The sequence below is a fragment of the Tasmannia lanceolata genome, unplaced genomic scaffold, assembly GCF_043159265.1.
Source record: "Tasmannia lanceolata isolate RefF3 unplaced genomic scaffold, GAP_Taslan_0.1 ptg000013l, whole genome shotgun sequence".
Classification (NCBI taxonomy): Eukaryota; Viridiplantae; Streptophyta; class Magnoliopsida; order Canellales; family Winteraceae; genus Tasmannia; species Tasmannia lanceolata.
In genome coordinates, this window is record NW_027518690.1 from 24,595,597 (window position 1) to 24,611,706 (window position 16,110).

Below are 16,110 nucleotides of genomic sequence, written 5' to 3' on the forward strand. Positions count from 1 at the left end.
CGGCACATATACACTTCTAACACTCCCCTCAAGATAACATGTATATATCATGCATTCCTAGCTTGTTACAATTATCATTTAGCTTGGCTTTACTCAATGACTTGGTAAAAACATCAGCTAGCTGATACACTAATTGAGTGAAGGTAGTGCATATCTCGCCCTTTTGGATTCTCTGGTATTGGCTGTCTGGGTTGTTAGGGTGGTTTGGCTAACTTTATATCTTGGAAAACCTAGAGAAATACTGAGAGAGATATCGAGAGAAAGACAATAGATGCTTCAGGACTCATCATAGTATTCATCATCGCAACATCCTATCATTAGTCCTGTCTTGACAAAATGGGGTGTCTACAAGACCTCTTTTTTTCATCCTGCGATTACCAGAGTAAGCGCACATCCAATATCCAATTTGTGATTAAATCGCATATGCACCCCTTCTTAATCGCATGGTGCGATTAACCCTACCACTTATATCCTCCGATTAACTTTGTTACGCTCCTGCGATTGACTTTGTTAGCCTCATGCAATTATAAGTGTTTTCATCTCCCTTTTTAGGCAATTACTTCTAACTCTCAGCCATTCATGCGATTAACTCTCACTCTCATACTCCTCCTTGCGATTAACAAATTGCGATTACTCAAAACCTGTATATTGCGATTACTCTGTGTTGTGTTGTGATTACTCATTTTTCCCAATGCGATTATGTATTTGATGAGTACTCCACTAATCGTAAGTCTTTTTTTTACAGATGTCTTAGTTACTTGTCTTGTTGTCATTTCTTTGTTTTCTCTCTTTCTTTCTTGGCTTTCATGGCCTTTGTGTTATTCTTCAATGCGCACACCAAGTGTTCTGTGAAATGTCCGAGAGAGGTGTTGGGCCTTGATTGTCTTCTTTTCGTGGCAAGTTGAAGGCATTCATGCCTTCAACTTGAGGGGGAGTGTTCTCATGTAGTTCTTAGTTTCTTCTCTTTAGGGGGAGTTTTGTCTCTTTCTTAGTATTGTCTTCTTGAGGGAAAGCTGTCCTCTTAGTTGTCTTCTTGGGGGAGTATTGGTGTTGTTCTTCGTGTTGTCTTGTTTCCTTATCTTGTCATCTCTGGGCTCATATAGTCTCGTCCGAAGGGGAGTGTTGTTGTGCTTCCTTTATATACTTGTTGGTTGTGCTCCCTATTCAGTCATGTTGTCTCCTTTTTTTTTTGAAATGGCAGTCATATTGTCTCCTCTTTGCATTATTCTTTGTTTCGTCTCTTTGTGTTCTTTGCTTATGCCTATCTTTCCAGGCAATGGTTTCTCCATCGTGGTCGGCTCTTTTCAGGCGACAGTTTCTCCGTCGACCTTTCCGGACGATGGTTTCCCCATCATTGGTCAGCTCTTTTCAGGCGACGGTTTCCCCATTGACTTTCTTTCCCGGTGCTAATTTCCCCATTGTTAGTCGCCTCTTTTAATGGCGACGGTTTCCTCGTCGACCTTCTTGTCGGGCGATGGTTTCCCCATCGTTGGTCGTCTTTCTTTAGGCGACGGTTTCCCCATTGACCTCTCTCTCCGGGCGATTGTATCCCCATCGTTGGTCGACTCTCTTCAGGCGATGATGTTCATGTCGTCGACCCTGTCTCCACACGATGGTTTCCCCATTGTTGGTTGGTTATATTTTCCCCTTTTCTTCTTATCTCCAGGAGACGATTCCCCCATTGACCTTGTCTCTAATGGTTTTACCATCGTTGTTTATCTTCTTCAATTGGCGTTGTGCTGCTTAGCTGGTGCTCCCGCTCGTGGTGCTTCATCGTTGCTCATGTGAGCACCTTTTGTGTGCACTTTTCGTTCGATGGATCATTGTTATTTCCTTTTCGAGGTGCCTCCGTTCGATCCTTCGTGGTTTGCAAATTTATTCGTGGTGATCTCATTCAGGGGGAGGCCCTGTTTTGTTCGCTCTCGCAGTAGTGCTTCTTCAGCGGGGCTGTTGCTTTTTCGTGGCCGCTGATCTCGACTATTGTACTCTCATGGTGGTCGTTGTCTTTTTTATGCTTTTCATTATGTATTCACCATGCCAAATTGAGGAGTGTTATACCAAGCTGGATGTGTGTGTGAGCTTATTGTACTTTTTGTTATTTTTAGTCGGTTGTTGTAGTCTCCTTTGTAGCAAGCTGGAGTTCCATAGTATATACACTCTAGCTTGAGGGGGAGTATTGAATAGTATGTATTTAGGGTAGTTTAGTCATTACATGTAGTTTACGGGGTATTGTAGTCTTTGTACGCTGTTGCCCTAATTGGGGCATATATATACATCATTTACATGAGGAGCTTCCTAGTGGAAAACTCTTCTGCGGGAAAATCAACTTTTTTTGGCCCATTGAATCACTCCCAGTAATGATAATATCATCCTCATAGATTATGAGAATAACATGTTCGGCATGATGACTAAAAACGGAGTGATCAACCGCCGATTGTTTCATGCCAAAGCGCATAACAGCATCATTGAATCTCCCAAACCATGCTCTAGAAGATTGCTTCAAACCATAAAGGCATTTTCGCAATCGGAAAATTGAGGACATCTCCCCACGAGCAACATACCCAGGAGGTTGCTCCATATAAACCTTCTCGGTTAGGTCTCCATCTAGAAAGGCATTTGTGACATCAAGCTGATATTAGGGTCATACTTGGTTGACGGCTACGGAGATCAACACTCTAACTGAGGGAATTTTGGCGACCGGGGAGAATGTCTCTGTGTAGTCAAGCCCGAATGTATGCATATATCCTTTGGCAATCAAGTGCGCCTTAAGGCGCTCAATTCTCCAGTCGGGCAGATATTTGATGTCAAAGACCCAACGACAGCCCACTGGCTGAGCACCATGAGGTAGAGGGACCAAATCCCAAGTATGATTGGCCTGAAGAGCGGCCATATCAAGATCCATAATAACACGCCAAAATTGGATGAGCAAGGGCCTCACGCACCGACTCGGACAAAGAAACAGAAGACAAAGACGGCACAAAGCTATGAAACAAAGGGGTGAGGTGATCATAGGAAACAACAGAGGAAATGGGATGTGTAGTGGTACGAGAATAAGTACGTGAAGCAATAGGAGAATCAAAAGGATTATCAGGAGAGGGGAAGATGAGGTACCTGACGGAGGAGTCGCGATCTCCGGCTGAGAAGACGCTGCCTCGAGCATAAGGTGGTAGACATTGGGCCTCGGACGTTGCTGATAGACCTTCGTAGAAGCTAGTGGACGAAGAGGAGGAGGAGCCGAAGTCACCTACAATGGAGAAGAAGGGGAATCAACATGATCAGGTAAAACAGGAAGAGGGAGAGGAACCTAAGAGTAGGGTATAACATTACTGCTCTCAGCAGGAGTAGTAAAACAGGGGACAAACTCAAAGAAGGTGACATCTGCAGAAATAGAAGGGCCACAACCAAGGGCTATAACATCAATAACCTTTCTGGGTGCGAGAGTTCCCCAGAAAGACACATCGCTGCGCCCAAGGAGTTGGGTTGAACTTGTGGAGCGAGCAAGGGGGTGTGGTGGTGTCGGTTTGGGTGGGGCGGGTGTCGGGTTGAGTTTTTGGACGGGGGCGAGGTGGGGTTGGTGTCGGGTTGAGATTTTGGCGGGGCAAGGTTAGGTTGGTGGCAGGTTGAACTTTTGGGGGTAGGTTGGTGTTGGGTTTAGCTTGTGGAGGGGTAGGGTAGGGGGAATGGTGCTGGGGAGTGGAGAGGCGAGGCGAGTAGGGCTAGGGTTTTGGTCCACAACAAAAAGGGAGAGAGGCGAGGGTTAGAGTTAGGGCTTGGATGGGGCCAAGGAAGGAGAACACGAGGGGTGGGTTTGTTGGTGAGGCCAAGGGAGAAGAAGAAGGGATCTTGTATTCTATTACAATTGCAAAAGTAAATTGATGGCTGGAGAGGGATGCAACGAATGGAGGAGGGCGAAGAGATGGCTAGAGGATCTGTAATCGAAATATAGTGAAACCAGTTGCCGCGGGGGGGGGGGGGGGGGTGGGGTAAAAGAAATCGAAAGACAGGTAATGGGAATTGGCACTGCTCTCCCTGTCGGTATCTCAACTTCGAGTGGGGAGAAAATTGTCGTTGGTGCCGTCGGAATAAAATCCCTTCCAAATGGGTTTCTTGCTCTTTATCCCACCCTCTATAATCCTGTTTGATTGGGAAAAAGAAGAGCCCTATTGGATCTTTAGAGGACCTTTGGCTTTGGGCGCAAAAGAATTGGAATATCCCATCGCTGCAATGCCCATGTATATTGTCAGAAGATGAGCTTCTCTTTATGTTTGAATTTGAATTGCAGGCCTCTAAGGTTCTTTCTAGTAGCCCTGAGGTTTTGGAACCTCATTTGTGTTCGCTTGCTCTGTGGAATAAGGAATTCGTTCAAGCCGAGAAAGCTCTGTTGGTTAACTTCTATGGTATTCCTTTACATGCTTGGGCCACATCAACGGTGGAGGCTATAGGAAGTCTGTTTGGAAGAGTCCTAGAAACAAAATGGAAGGAAATCACCAGCATTGCATGAGCTTCGTTTCGGCAAAAATTCTAGCCTTCCGAAGGATTTTTTCAGGCTCTTTTGCCAAAATTAGAATTTTGAATCATGTCTATTGAATTGGGATTGAAATCCCCCAGAATTCTGTTTGCTCTACCAATTCTGGGCCGTCCTCCCCCTTGGATCGGCGCCTGCTTGAAGCCCGTTCGGTTTCGGTCCTGGTCGCCGACCCGAGTCTGGGCCCCGATGCTTCCTTGGCTCCCCGCCCGTTTTCAAATTTCAAATCAAATCCCCCTAGTGCTCTTCCCAAGGATGGATTCGAGATTAGACCCGAGTTTGGTCCTTTGGACCCTGAAGGTAGGCGTTATGTGAGCTTGTTGGTGGAGCCCGAGCGCTTGGTCCCCTGCCCCTAGGCGAAAAGTTACGTGACTAGCTGACAAGGGCCAACTTGATTTAAATCTTAAGGGTAGGGTGGGCCCTGATATTCTGACAAGCTCTTAGGGTTGTTAGCTGAAAGCTTTCCATTAGGGGTGAGAGATAAAACTGTAGCCTTTTCTATTTTTAACTTTTGTGTCTAGAGTAGATCCTGCTTTTGGTATGGTTTGTCCCATAGTTGCCGGAAACGTTCAAGCAAGGTGGGAAATGCGTTTCCACGGAAACGAAACGGCTGAAAAAAATTGGTGAAACGTTCGGGAAATGTCCCCGAAACACACGTGAAACGTACATAAAACGTAATCACGAAAAAACGAAAGAAAAACTACAAAAATCTTGGTCGAAATGTGTCTAAATATTCAAAGCATCAACAATGTGAAATGGTACAGGATTAAAAAAGAAAACGAAAATGAGAGAGAGAGGATTCCTACCTGAATCTCTGCCCCAGCCATCTTCTTCTTCTTCTTCTTCACCACAAATATTCAAAGTTGAAAACCCTAATTTCAACTTGAAAACTTGCATGATGTTTCCTTCCCAAGAGAAGCCAGCCGCACGATTCCCTTCCCAAGAGCTTCTGCTCTTTCCAATGTTTAAAAGAGGGGTATTAAATCTCTTAAATGTAGCTGGAATTAGGGTTTTAGTTGTTTACATGTAATTGACCAAAAAACCCCTAAAAATAGTGTTTTTGTAAATAAAATTAGACCCAGTCTTGTAATTGAACATGCCCCCACTGTAAAGAGTCTTAAATCTGATGTGTGGCTGTTTTCTCGTGCGTTATTCTTTTGGCAAAATGAAATATTAGCCCCCTTTTTTATTTGGGACAGCCACGTCCAGTGTAAAAGAATAGTCAGAATAGACTAAAAGGGGGGTGAATATTTCATTTAATTCATATGATGTGGCGTTCTCTCGTGCAAAATTCTTTTGGGAAATGATATATAGGCCCCCTTATTTATTTTGGACAGCCACCTCCTGTGTGAAAGTGGTCATAAATACACTAAAAGGGGTTGTCTTCAGTAAAAAAGAGGGGTGGATATTTCATTTAATTTATCTGATGTGGCTGTTTTCTCGTGCAAAAACTGTTGGAAACGATATACTTGCCCCTGTTTTTACTTGGGACAGCTACCTCTAGTGTAAAAGTCAAAAATACACTAAGGGGGCTGTCCCCAGTAAAATAAGAGGCGAATATATAACTTCCCAAGTCTTTATTAGAGGATTGCAAGGAAAACATTTTAAAAACAGAAGATTTGCTAGGAAAAGTTCCACCAAAACCGATTTTACAAAATTTTGGACGGATTATGGCACTCAAAATTACATTTAATTTTGAATCTAATAACCAATTATGGAATTTGGACTTATAATTAGTTATCAAAATCTAAAATAAAATCGTTTCAGACGTGTTTCCCTCGCAATTCCCAAACATTTCCAAAGACGTTTCCCAATGCGTTTCGCAAGCGCTTTTCTATCGTTTCACGTTTCTCGTTTACCCTTTAATTTTTTTCACGCATTTCACGTTTCGTTTCCCGTATCCGTTTCCCGACCTGGTAACTATGGTCTGTCCCATCTATCTTTATTGTTTAGAGTTTTGAGGTGGGCCACATTAATCCTAGTGCGAAAATGAATAATTATTTCCGTTACCGAGGAAAGGAAAGCTATAAGGTCATAAATTGGGATTTTTTGGCATTATAAGTTTTGCAACTTGAAGAATAGCGAGTAGCATAAGGAGTCTCTTTGGATTCATTAGGTATTCGGGGTGCTTCTAGTTCTGGTCAACCAAGATACCTCCCAGGAATGGAGAATAAAGGTAATTCTAGTGATCCTTCTGCTTTCTCTGGTGGAAGAAGGAGACGGATATTCACGGAGACTATGATTTTAGAAAATACTCTTAAGAGGATAAAATCGATGAATTATGATGAAAAAAGGGCTCTGATCATGGACCCGACGCCCAAAGAAGTAGCTGAAGATTTCCTTCGCAAGCAGTGGAAAATCTTTAAACTAGACGCTCAGGATTGCCCTTTTACCTTATTCAGCCTCACTGGGTCAGGCGAGGTTAGAGACACCCTCTTGCCGCTTTTTAAACACCCTTTCTCCAAATCTCTGTTGGCTGAAGAAAGGGCTGAGAGGAGGCTAAATTGGGAAGCTAATAAGGTGGTAGGTATTCGTCAAGTGGAAGAAAGGATTGCCGAGAGAAGAATCCCTAGTCGTTTGGAGCGGGTTCCGGAGGAATTGCTCATTGAAATTCCGGACTTTCTATTCCAGCACATCCTGGAGGAACTGGAGAAGTGTGCGGCATAGTCTAGCCGGTTAAAGTGGGGCGGTGCTAAAATGTTTTGGTTTTTGGGTGGCCTGATGTTCCTGTGGAAGATTGCTAGAGTCTTAGCTCTTGGGGATCTGAATATATTAGCGAGGCTTGGAGGAAGAGTTGGTATTTGTGGCTATGGTACAGAGTATCCTTCTCTTAGTAACCCTACTGGCCTACGACTATGCTTCTGGCCAGATAAATATGAATTGCTGCTATGTAATGTAAGTTGGGACCCCTGGTCCCTAGTGTACCTTTCATAGTATCAATAAAATTATCATATTTCAAAAAAAAAAAAAAAAGGGGTTAGCAATGCTGGTCCCGAGGGGATCAAAATTCAAAACCCTGGGGCTTTGATAACATATTGAGAGAGGAGATAAGAGGAGAATGGTATAAAAGAAAGAGTGAGTTGGAGATTAGCTCCCCCTCACTTATGTATTTATATAAAAGGTGAAGGAGTACAAGGACCAAAGTGCCCTTAGGCACATATATAGTTCTAACATGAACAATCCATGATCAAGGGATAAACTATCATTTGATACAATACATATTATTGTTCCAAAATGACACTTGTAGGACTGACAATGTTTGGATAATTCTCAAATTTCACATTGTAGATTGGACATAGACACGAATGCAAATAAATTTCTGAATAGTGTTTTCACTTTCTTATGCACAAAGTATCCCAAACGTGAATGTGATGACATAATTTGACTCTCCTTGACATTATTTCTACTACTACAACTAGACTGAAGTGTAGAAGGAGATGTGGGAGAAGAGTCCAGGATGTAAAGTCCATCAACCTTACTTTCTCTACCATCCATGGAGTATACTTCACATATAAGGGTATGTATCTCTTCTCAATATCTGAACCCTAGTCCTCTTATACTATTGGTCACGGATTTAAATTTCGACCGAAATCCGAAATTTCGGGTTTCGGTCAAGACCGAAACCGAAATTGGGTAAGCCTGAAACGTTACGAAATTTCATTTTCCCCGAAATTTCGTTCCGAAATTTTAAGAGTATCACCAAAAATCTGGATTTTATTCCTTATTTGATATTATACCAAAATTTCGGCTGAAATTACCGAAATTTCGGGGAGATAAATATTACTTTTTTGATTTCGTTAGATTTGGTCCGAAATTTTGAAATTTCGGTTTCGTTGAGGACCGAAACGCATTCTGAAACCGAATTTTGAAACCATGCTCTTGGTTCAGACATGCAAAGAAATCGTAAACTCTAAAGTTCTGTAAGTTTCCGAAACTCTTCAGCAGCATCAGCGTTTTCCAAGAAATGACGTAATGATGGTCAAATTCCTCCTATATTTTCTATGGAAGGGGAAAAAATTGGTATGCTTTTCTCCCCCTGTCGAAGTGTATTACTTTCTATCGTAATTGGTACACCCTAGCTGCATTTTTTCGCACATCCACCGATGTACATGTTGGAATACTGGGACCATTCTAGGTAATTTATGAGGTTATCTCTGTAACCAATGGTATTCCCAAATCATGAGGCTCTGTCAGTCCAAATGACAAACCACTCATGAACTATTGAATGCATCCAAACACACAGATAGGATCTATTGTTTTGAATTTCGAACCTAGGATCAACCTCCATGGATCAAACTGTGCCATTCAACAGCCCACTCATGGGATTCTCTCATGGGGTAGTAAGATGAAGGAGTTAAAAAACATCACCGCACCTTCAAATTTCTCCTTTAGAGTAAGGTCAGGTTTGATGGACTCGGAATTTTCGTATGTATCAAACCTTACCAGTTTCCCTGATGAAAATCCCTTGTGTAGCTGCACCATCACGAGAAACTAAAAACTGATGAAAATCCCTTACTGGAAAACTAAGCAAGATTTTCCAGTAACTAAGCTCAAGTACATCAAACAATAATGGTGAGAGGTAATGTAGAAGATCCCATGAAGAATATGCTGTTAAACGAAATATGAAACTATAAAGAAATAATATAAACCATAACCGACAATAATTAAAGGAACACACATCTTTAATGTATAAACTCTATAAATGACATGCGACGGCTACACCCCGGGCTCATCTGGCATTTTGCCTTTTTTCTTGTTCTTTCATTTATTTCTGTCCAGGTACCCTGCCTCATGACTTATCCACTACCCCCGTCTAAAGGTAGTGGCGGTTTTGGACTTTTGTTTACGGATGACAGACATCATGTCAAGCCGCCTTAGGGATTATTTCCCTTCGGTAAGATTATCAACATAAGGCTGCGCACACTGATCGTGTTGACTTTTGACTATTTTGGTCCAAGGACGACACAACGGCCTCCCTTATACCCCCATCTACATGCTCATGACAAAGCATAAAGTAATCCATTTTTTTTTTAAAACTACATCATGCAAATCTACATAGCGGTTGAAATCTAAAATCAAAGGAATTATCATGATAATTTAACTAAAATAACTGTTTGAGATAGGAATATAACTAGAATATCAATCTAACATTAACAAGCCCATATTGAGAGATATACAAGAATAGTCCACTGTCACTTGCCTTACACTTCTGCCGGATGAGAGAACCCACGAAGTCCTAAATAAGGATAGAGGATCGCTCAACCTGAAAGTGAGACCAACACCCGATCACACTTGATTCACACCATTTTACTATATCTAGCTTACAGAGGTTTTGGGGTGTCAATTATTTCTTTCAATGATAATTCTCATTATTACGATAATGTATTTTCAAGTGGGTTCAATTAGTGTTGAAGTTTCAGATTCAAAAGGTATACATATAGTTTAAAATTTAGAATTTATAGGTTTAAGTCATTGCTGAAATTTCAGATTCAATGAGTTAAATTTCAGATTTAAAGAGTTCATAAAAGTGCTGAAATTTCCGTTTTAAAAGGATTCATGAAGGTGCTGAAATTTTTGTTTTAAAAGGGTTCATAAAGGTGCTGAAATTTCAGTTTTAAAAGGGTTTATAAGTTGCTGAAATTTCAGTTTTAAAAGGGTTCATAAGTGCTGAAATTTCAGTTTTAAAGGGTTCATAAGTGCTGAAATTTCAGCACTTTTAAAACTGAAAACTGAAATTTCAGCACTTATGAACCCTTTTAAAACTGAAATTTCAGCACCTTTATGAACCCTTTTAAAACAAAAATTTCAGCACCTTCATGAATCCTTTTAAAACGGAAATTTCAGCACTTTTATGAACTCTTTAAATCTGAAATTTAACTCATTGAATCTGAAATTTCAGCAATGACTTAAACCTATAAATTCTAAATTTTAAACTATATGTATACCTTTTGAATCTGAAACTTCAACACTAATTGAACCCACTTGAAAATGAGAATTATCATTGAAAGAAATAATTGATACCCCAAAACCTCTGTAAGCTAGATATAGTAAAATGGTGTGAATCAAGTGTGATCGGGTGTTGGTCTCACTTTCAGGTTGAGCGATCCTCTATCCTTATTTAGGACTTCGTGGGTTCTCTCATCCGGCAGAAGTGTAAGGCAAGTGACAGTGGACTATTCTTGTATATCTCTCAATATGGGCTTGTTAATGTTAGATTGATATTCTAGTTATATTCCTATCTCAAACAGTTATTTTAGTTAAATTATCATGATAATTCCTTTGATTTTAGATTTCAACCGCTATGTAGATTTGCATGATGTAGTTTTAAAAAAAAAATGGATTACTTTATGCTTTGTCATGAGCATGTAGATGGGGGTATAAGGGAGGCCGTTGTGTCGTCCTTGGACCAAAATAGTCAAAAGTCAACACGATCAGTGTGCGCAGCCTTATGTTGATAATCTTACCGAAGGGAAATAATCCCTAAGGCGGCTTGCCATGATGTCTGTCATCCGTAAACAAAAGTCCAAAACCGCCACTACCTTTAGACGGGGGTAGTGGATAAGTCATGAGGCAGGGTACCTGGACAGAAATAAATGAAAGAACAAGAAAAAAGGCAAAATGCCAGATGAGCCCGGGGTGTAGCCGTCGCATGTCATTTATAGAGTTTATACATTAAAGATGTGTGTTCCTTTAATTATTGTCGGTTATGGTTTATATTATTTCTTTATAGTTTCATATTTCGTTTAACAGCATATTCTTCATGGGATCTTCTACATTACCTCTCACCATTATTGTTTGATGTACTTGAGCTTAGTTACTGGAAAATCTTGCTTACGTTGTTTAAACCACAGGAAATGAAAATATTGGAGATGCTGCCTTTGCTGATGAGGAGACCTAGAAGGAGAAAGGGGAGAGGAGGGCGTAGTGGAGTTTGGTTCTTGGGTTCCGATGACGTGCTATGTCATTGTCTTTAAATTAATTTGCAAGACTTATGTTTATTTTCAGACTGCGACTCTTACTTGGGTTTCAAATTTGAATAATATTTGCGGTTGTGGTAAGTTTAAAAATGTAACAATTTAGTTTATTTTAAAAAAAAAAATTTGGTGTTTTTCAGCGGGTTTTTCTTTTGCTTGTAGCGGCTCGATTGTTTCGGGTCGTTACAGTTGCTGAAAACTGAATTATTACCCGCTAATCTTTATTCTTCATTCGATCTAAGATAATCGAGGGGAAAATAAAGGCCCAAATTTATGATCCGACATCGATCCAGGATGGGTTGATGATCTAGGCCATTGATTGGAACAATAAGGATTAAAAATTTAGATTTTACAAAAATCACGAGGGAGATTGAAAATGGTGGTCTTTACATTAGCTCTACAATAATGCAAATTATACCCTCAACAATAATGCCAATTATGCCCTTTTTGGTTATACAATAATTATATCCTATTATAATATAGTATCTCGACAAAATGTTAAAGTTCAATTGTAGCCATTCAAAAAGTTAGTGAAAACTAAAGCATCTAACCATCCACCCATTAAGCTGTTTTTTTTGGGAGGTAAGCTGGGATTGAACCTCCAACCTCTAGGCAAAGCCTTGACAATTGAGCTAGGGTCAATCCCATCCACCCATTAAGCTGATAAGCCATTAAATCATCCACCCGGAAGTTCTTTAAAACTCAGTTAAACACAGCATATGTCCCCTGAATTTCATTAAAGCGACCAATTTCCCCTTGGTCAACCGAGCATAAATACCTAGTCTCTTTGCTCGCACTGGTAGAAACTTACGGAAATATATATTTTTCATGTCAATTACTTTCTTAGGACCATATGATAAATGCCAACTTTTCTTACATGGGCTTGTATGCCTCGTCTACTATAAATTTTGTATATTTCTCTCCTTGGTTTCACTAACAACAATATCTTGTAAATGCAAGTTTTAAATTCCAAAAAAATTATTTTATGCATCAGTTTTATCATGTTTCTGCCCACTGTTATTTTCTTGTAAATGACGCAACAGTGATTTTGTAGGGTGCTTCTGTGACACTGATGGAATTAGGAGAATATAGTCGAGCAGCCTCCCTTCTTGAGAAGTTAGTCGAGGTTTGTGTTACTCTGCACTAATGTCTATTAAATCAGTACTGGTTACATCATTTCATTCCAGAGATATTTTTTTAATGGCTAGGCTTGATGGAATCCTGGTTTTTTTATGTTTAGGAAAAGCCAAAGGATTCGGATGCTTATCGTTTACTTGGTGAAGTAAAATATGAGCTCAAGGATTATGAAGGGAGTGCTGCTGCATACAGGAGTGCTGCAGCTGTTAGTATATTCTATTGAAGCTAGAATAGAATAATGATTTGTTTCATGCCCAAGGATTTAAATTTCAGTTTCGGTGTCGGTTTCGGCCACCACCGAAATTGAAATATTTTCACTTTCGGTGGAAATTTCGGCCAAAATCATGTAAATGTTTGGTATTTTTAAAAATTTCAGGGGAAATTTCGGCCGAAATTTCTGGATTTCATCGAAATTTAGCCCAAATCTTGTTAAAAACCAATTCAATTTACTTTTGCTTTAGGCTGACGGAAACCAAAATATTTCAGCCGAAATTTCAGATTTCAGACAAAATTTTAAACTATGTTCATGCCTCAAGTGAAGAGGTTTTGTTTCTTAGTCATTTGAAGTATTGTTTTTCCTTCAGAATTATTTTGTGAATGCTATCATCTCCACAACAATTTCTAGTGGGAAAATATTAGAAAATCAATGATCAGATATTTTGTGAAAAAAAAGGATTCCGCATACTTTGTAATAATGTCTGTAACCTATTAGAAGCAGCTGCTTCCTTTTGTTTTGTTGATTCTTAGTTACTGACTTAATCCGTATTCCATTAATTTTCTTACCAAGATCATCTTCTATGCCTAACAGGCTTCTGAAGCTATTGATCCTGAGGTTTTGCGGGGCCTTACAAATGCGTTGCTTGCTGCTAAGAAACCAGATGAGGTTAGTCATTTAGCTATATTGTGGTCAATTAAGTACATTTAGCTGTACTGGTTTGAAATATTTGTCTTAAGAGTAATAGAAAGATTAACAAGATTATCATTGTGTGGTAGGCACGTGCTAATAATTAATTTGTTTGTGTATTACAATAGGATTATCAGTGTGACATGCGTTACTTACTAATCTTTTTAAAGGCATTAGAACAAGGCTTCCCGGAAACATTTTACCTGTCTGACATTTTGAGTTCAACTTCAATGAAAATGGCTAATGTTGTATTATTTTTTTCTAGCCATACACATGTTTACAATGTGCAGCTATTGTCAAAATAACTACAACACCACTACCCAGGTACCATGAAATATGTTAGTGCAAGACCAGACAAAGAAAGCGCTTTTGAAAGGCTTAATTGGTCTAATAAGAGAGGCCTTTCAACACTCACCTTAGCTCCTAATTCTACACACAGAAAACGACAGTAAATGTTAACCAGATTTGAACCATAAGTCACCTGTGTGGCCAATACTGCCAAACTTCTAAATCCTCACACTGAGAACCCCTAGATTAATGCTCTCCAATGTTAATTAGCAGGAGTCCCCCCTAGTGTACATTCTTATTCACAAGGTTTCTGCGTCAATCCAATTTACAGTCACTGACTATGTCACAAATATCGTTCTCGGGAATTTCCCGGCAAGGGAAAATCTCGGGATATATTAAAAGAATTTATTTTTTTCGGGTTTATATAGGGAAAAAAGCGGTAAAAATAAAATTATTTAAAAATAAAAATTATTAAATAAGGTAAATTAAAAAGTCAGAAAATCAAACCCGCCTACCTTTTTCACGACTTCGAGTTACTAAGGTTGGTAGCTTTTTAGGATATTTATAGTTTTGACAAGGTGAATATATTTGCCCTTTTCATGATATTTATTAAAGTTCTGAAATGGTGAAAACCTTGGGTGTTTTGTTCCTTTTGAAGAATATCATTTCTATCAACAAGAAATCAACTGCTTAAAAATAAAGTAGTATATTATCATAGTTTCTGAAAATCCAGAGATGTATTATTTATGAATTTTGTTTCTCTTGATTGCGGCTTAACATAATAGCTCTCTGGAAATTGAAGCACTTGCAATTGCAGCTTAAGTTAATAGCCCTTGAGATTTTCCATGTTCTGAGAAAAAATCTCAAACCAAATGAAAAATGGGTGGAGCATTTCATTTAGGTTTCACACCCTTTTCCCTTTCATGTGATGATGTGAACCCTTCCCTGTGTCTCCAAATCCAAAACATCAGGATTCCCATTCAATGCTGCTGACTTCCTCCGAGTCTTCTTTTGTGGTCTTCGGCCGCTTCCGACGATGTTTATCCATTGGCTCCGTTAATGGAAGAGGAAAAGTTGAAGAAGAATCAAGAAAATCTGGTCAAATTTACTCTGTCAAGTTTCTTGAGAACAAATTCAAGATAAAAAACTTACTACCTTATCGTTTTCTTCTTCTTCTGCTTCTCTTCTTCTTAGGCTGGGAGCATTAGGGTTTGTGTGTCGGGGGTTCTCGAGCAGGGAGAGTACGCGAGGAGTTTATTGCGAGAAGGAGAAGTCGCAACTCGCAACTGGCGAGGGCTTTTCGTACGAGTTAAAGAAGCAAAAAGGAGAAAAACTATAAGTAAAAGTCGCGAATTTATCGCCAATTTATGCGATTTTAACTGGTTTTTATTGTTTGCTAGAAAATACGCAATTTTTTCTCGAGATTTTGAAAATAACTGCGATATTTGTGACATAGCTGTATATCTCAGATTTGCCAATGAGTTAGAGATCCTGGTTGAGAACCATAGATAGATGCATATGAGATGGTATCTGTTAGAAGCCACCAAAGAGGGAGAAAGAAAGAGGAAGAAGAGAAAGAGTGAGTTAGGGATCCTCCCCCTCACTTATGTATTTATAGGAAAGAGAACATACAAAAGACTATTATGCCCTTATGGCGACAATATACATCCACACACACTTCTAACACTCTCCCTCAAGCTGGAATGTATATATTATACATTCCCAGCTTGTTACAGATGTCATTTAATTTTGCATTACTAAGGGATTTAGTGAAAACATCTACTAGTTGGTCCACAGACCGAGTGAAGGAAACATGAATCTCGCCTCTATAAATTCGCTGGCAAATGAAGTGACAATCAACCTCTATGTGCTTGATTCTCTCATGGAAGACAGGATTGGTAGCTATATGAATCGCAGCCTTATGGTCGCAATAAAGCTGAGCTGGAGAAGATGGGGAGAAACCAATCTCGAATAGTAGTGAACGTAACCATAGGAGTTCTCCACTAGTATGGGACATAGCTCGATACTCTGCCTCGACACTAGACTTGGAAACAATGTCCTGTTTCTTACTCTTCCATGACATTAAATTGCCGCCAACAAAAGTACAATATCCGGTGGTGGATCTCCTATCTGCAGGAGATCCACCACAGTCTGCATCACTAAATCCCTGATGCCCTCTCAAGTAGCGAATAATCTGAATCACTGCTGCCAGGTGAGAAGTACGGGGTGAGCTCATATGTTGGCTAACAACACCAACAACATATGATATATCTGGAGCTTGT

General features: G+C 39.8%; 1 protein-coding gene across 1 annotated transcript in view; it reads left to right on the plus strand.

Moving 5' to 3' along the window:
* The window catches only part of LOC143889966 (Tetratricopeptide repeat (TPR)-like superfamily protein), a 115,959-nt gene that overhangs the window by 70,367 nt on the left and 29,482 nt on the right, over window positions 1–16,110 (plus strand). The window contains exons 10-12 of the mRNA XM_077394403.1: window positions 12,554–12,625; window positions 12,740–12,841; window positions 13,445–13,519. Coding sequence (XP_077250518.1) covers window positions 12,554–12,625; window positions 12,740–12,841; window positions 13,445–13,519 — 249 coding nt within the window. The remainder of the gene's footprint in view (window positions 1–12,553; window positions 12,626–12,739; window positions 12,842–13,444; window positions 13,520–16,110) is intronic.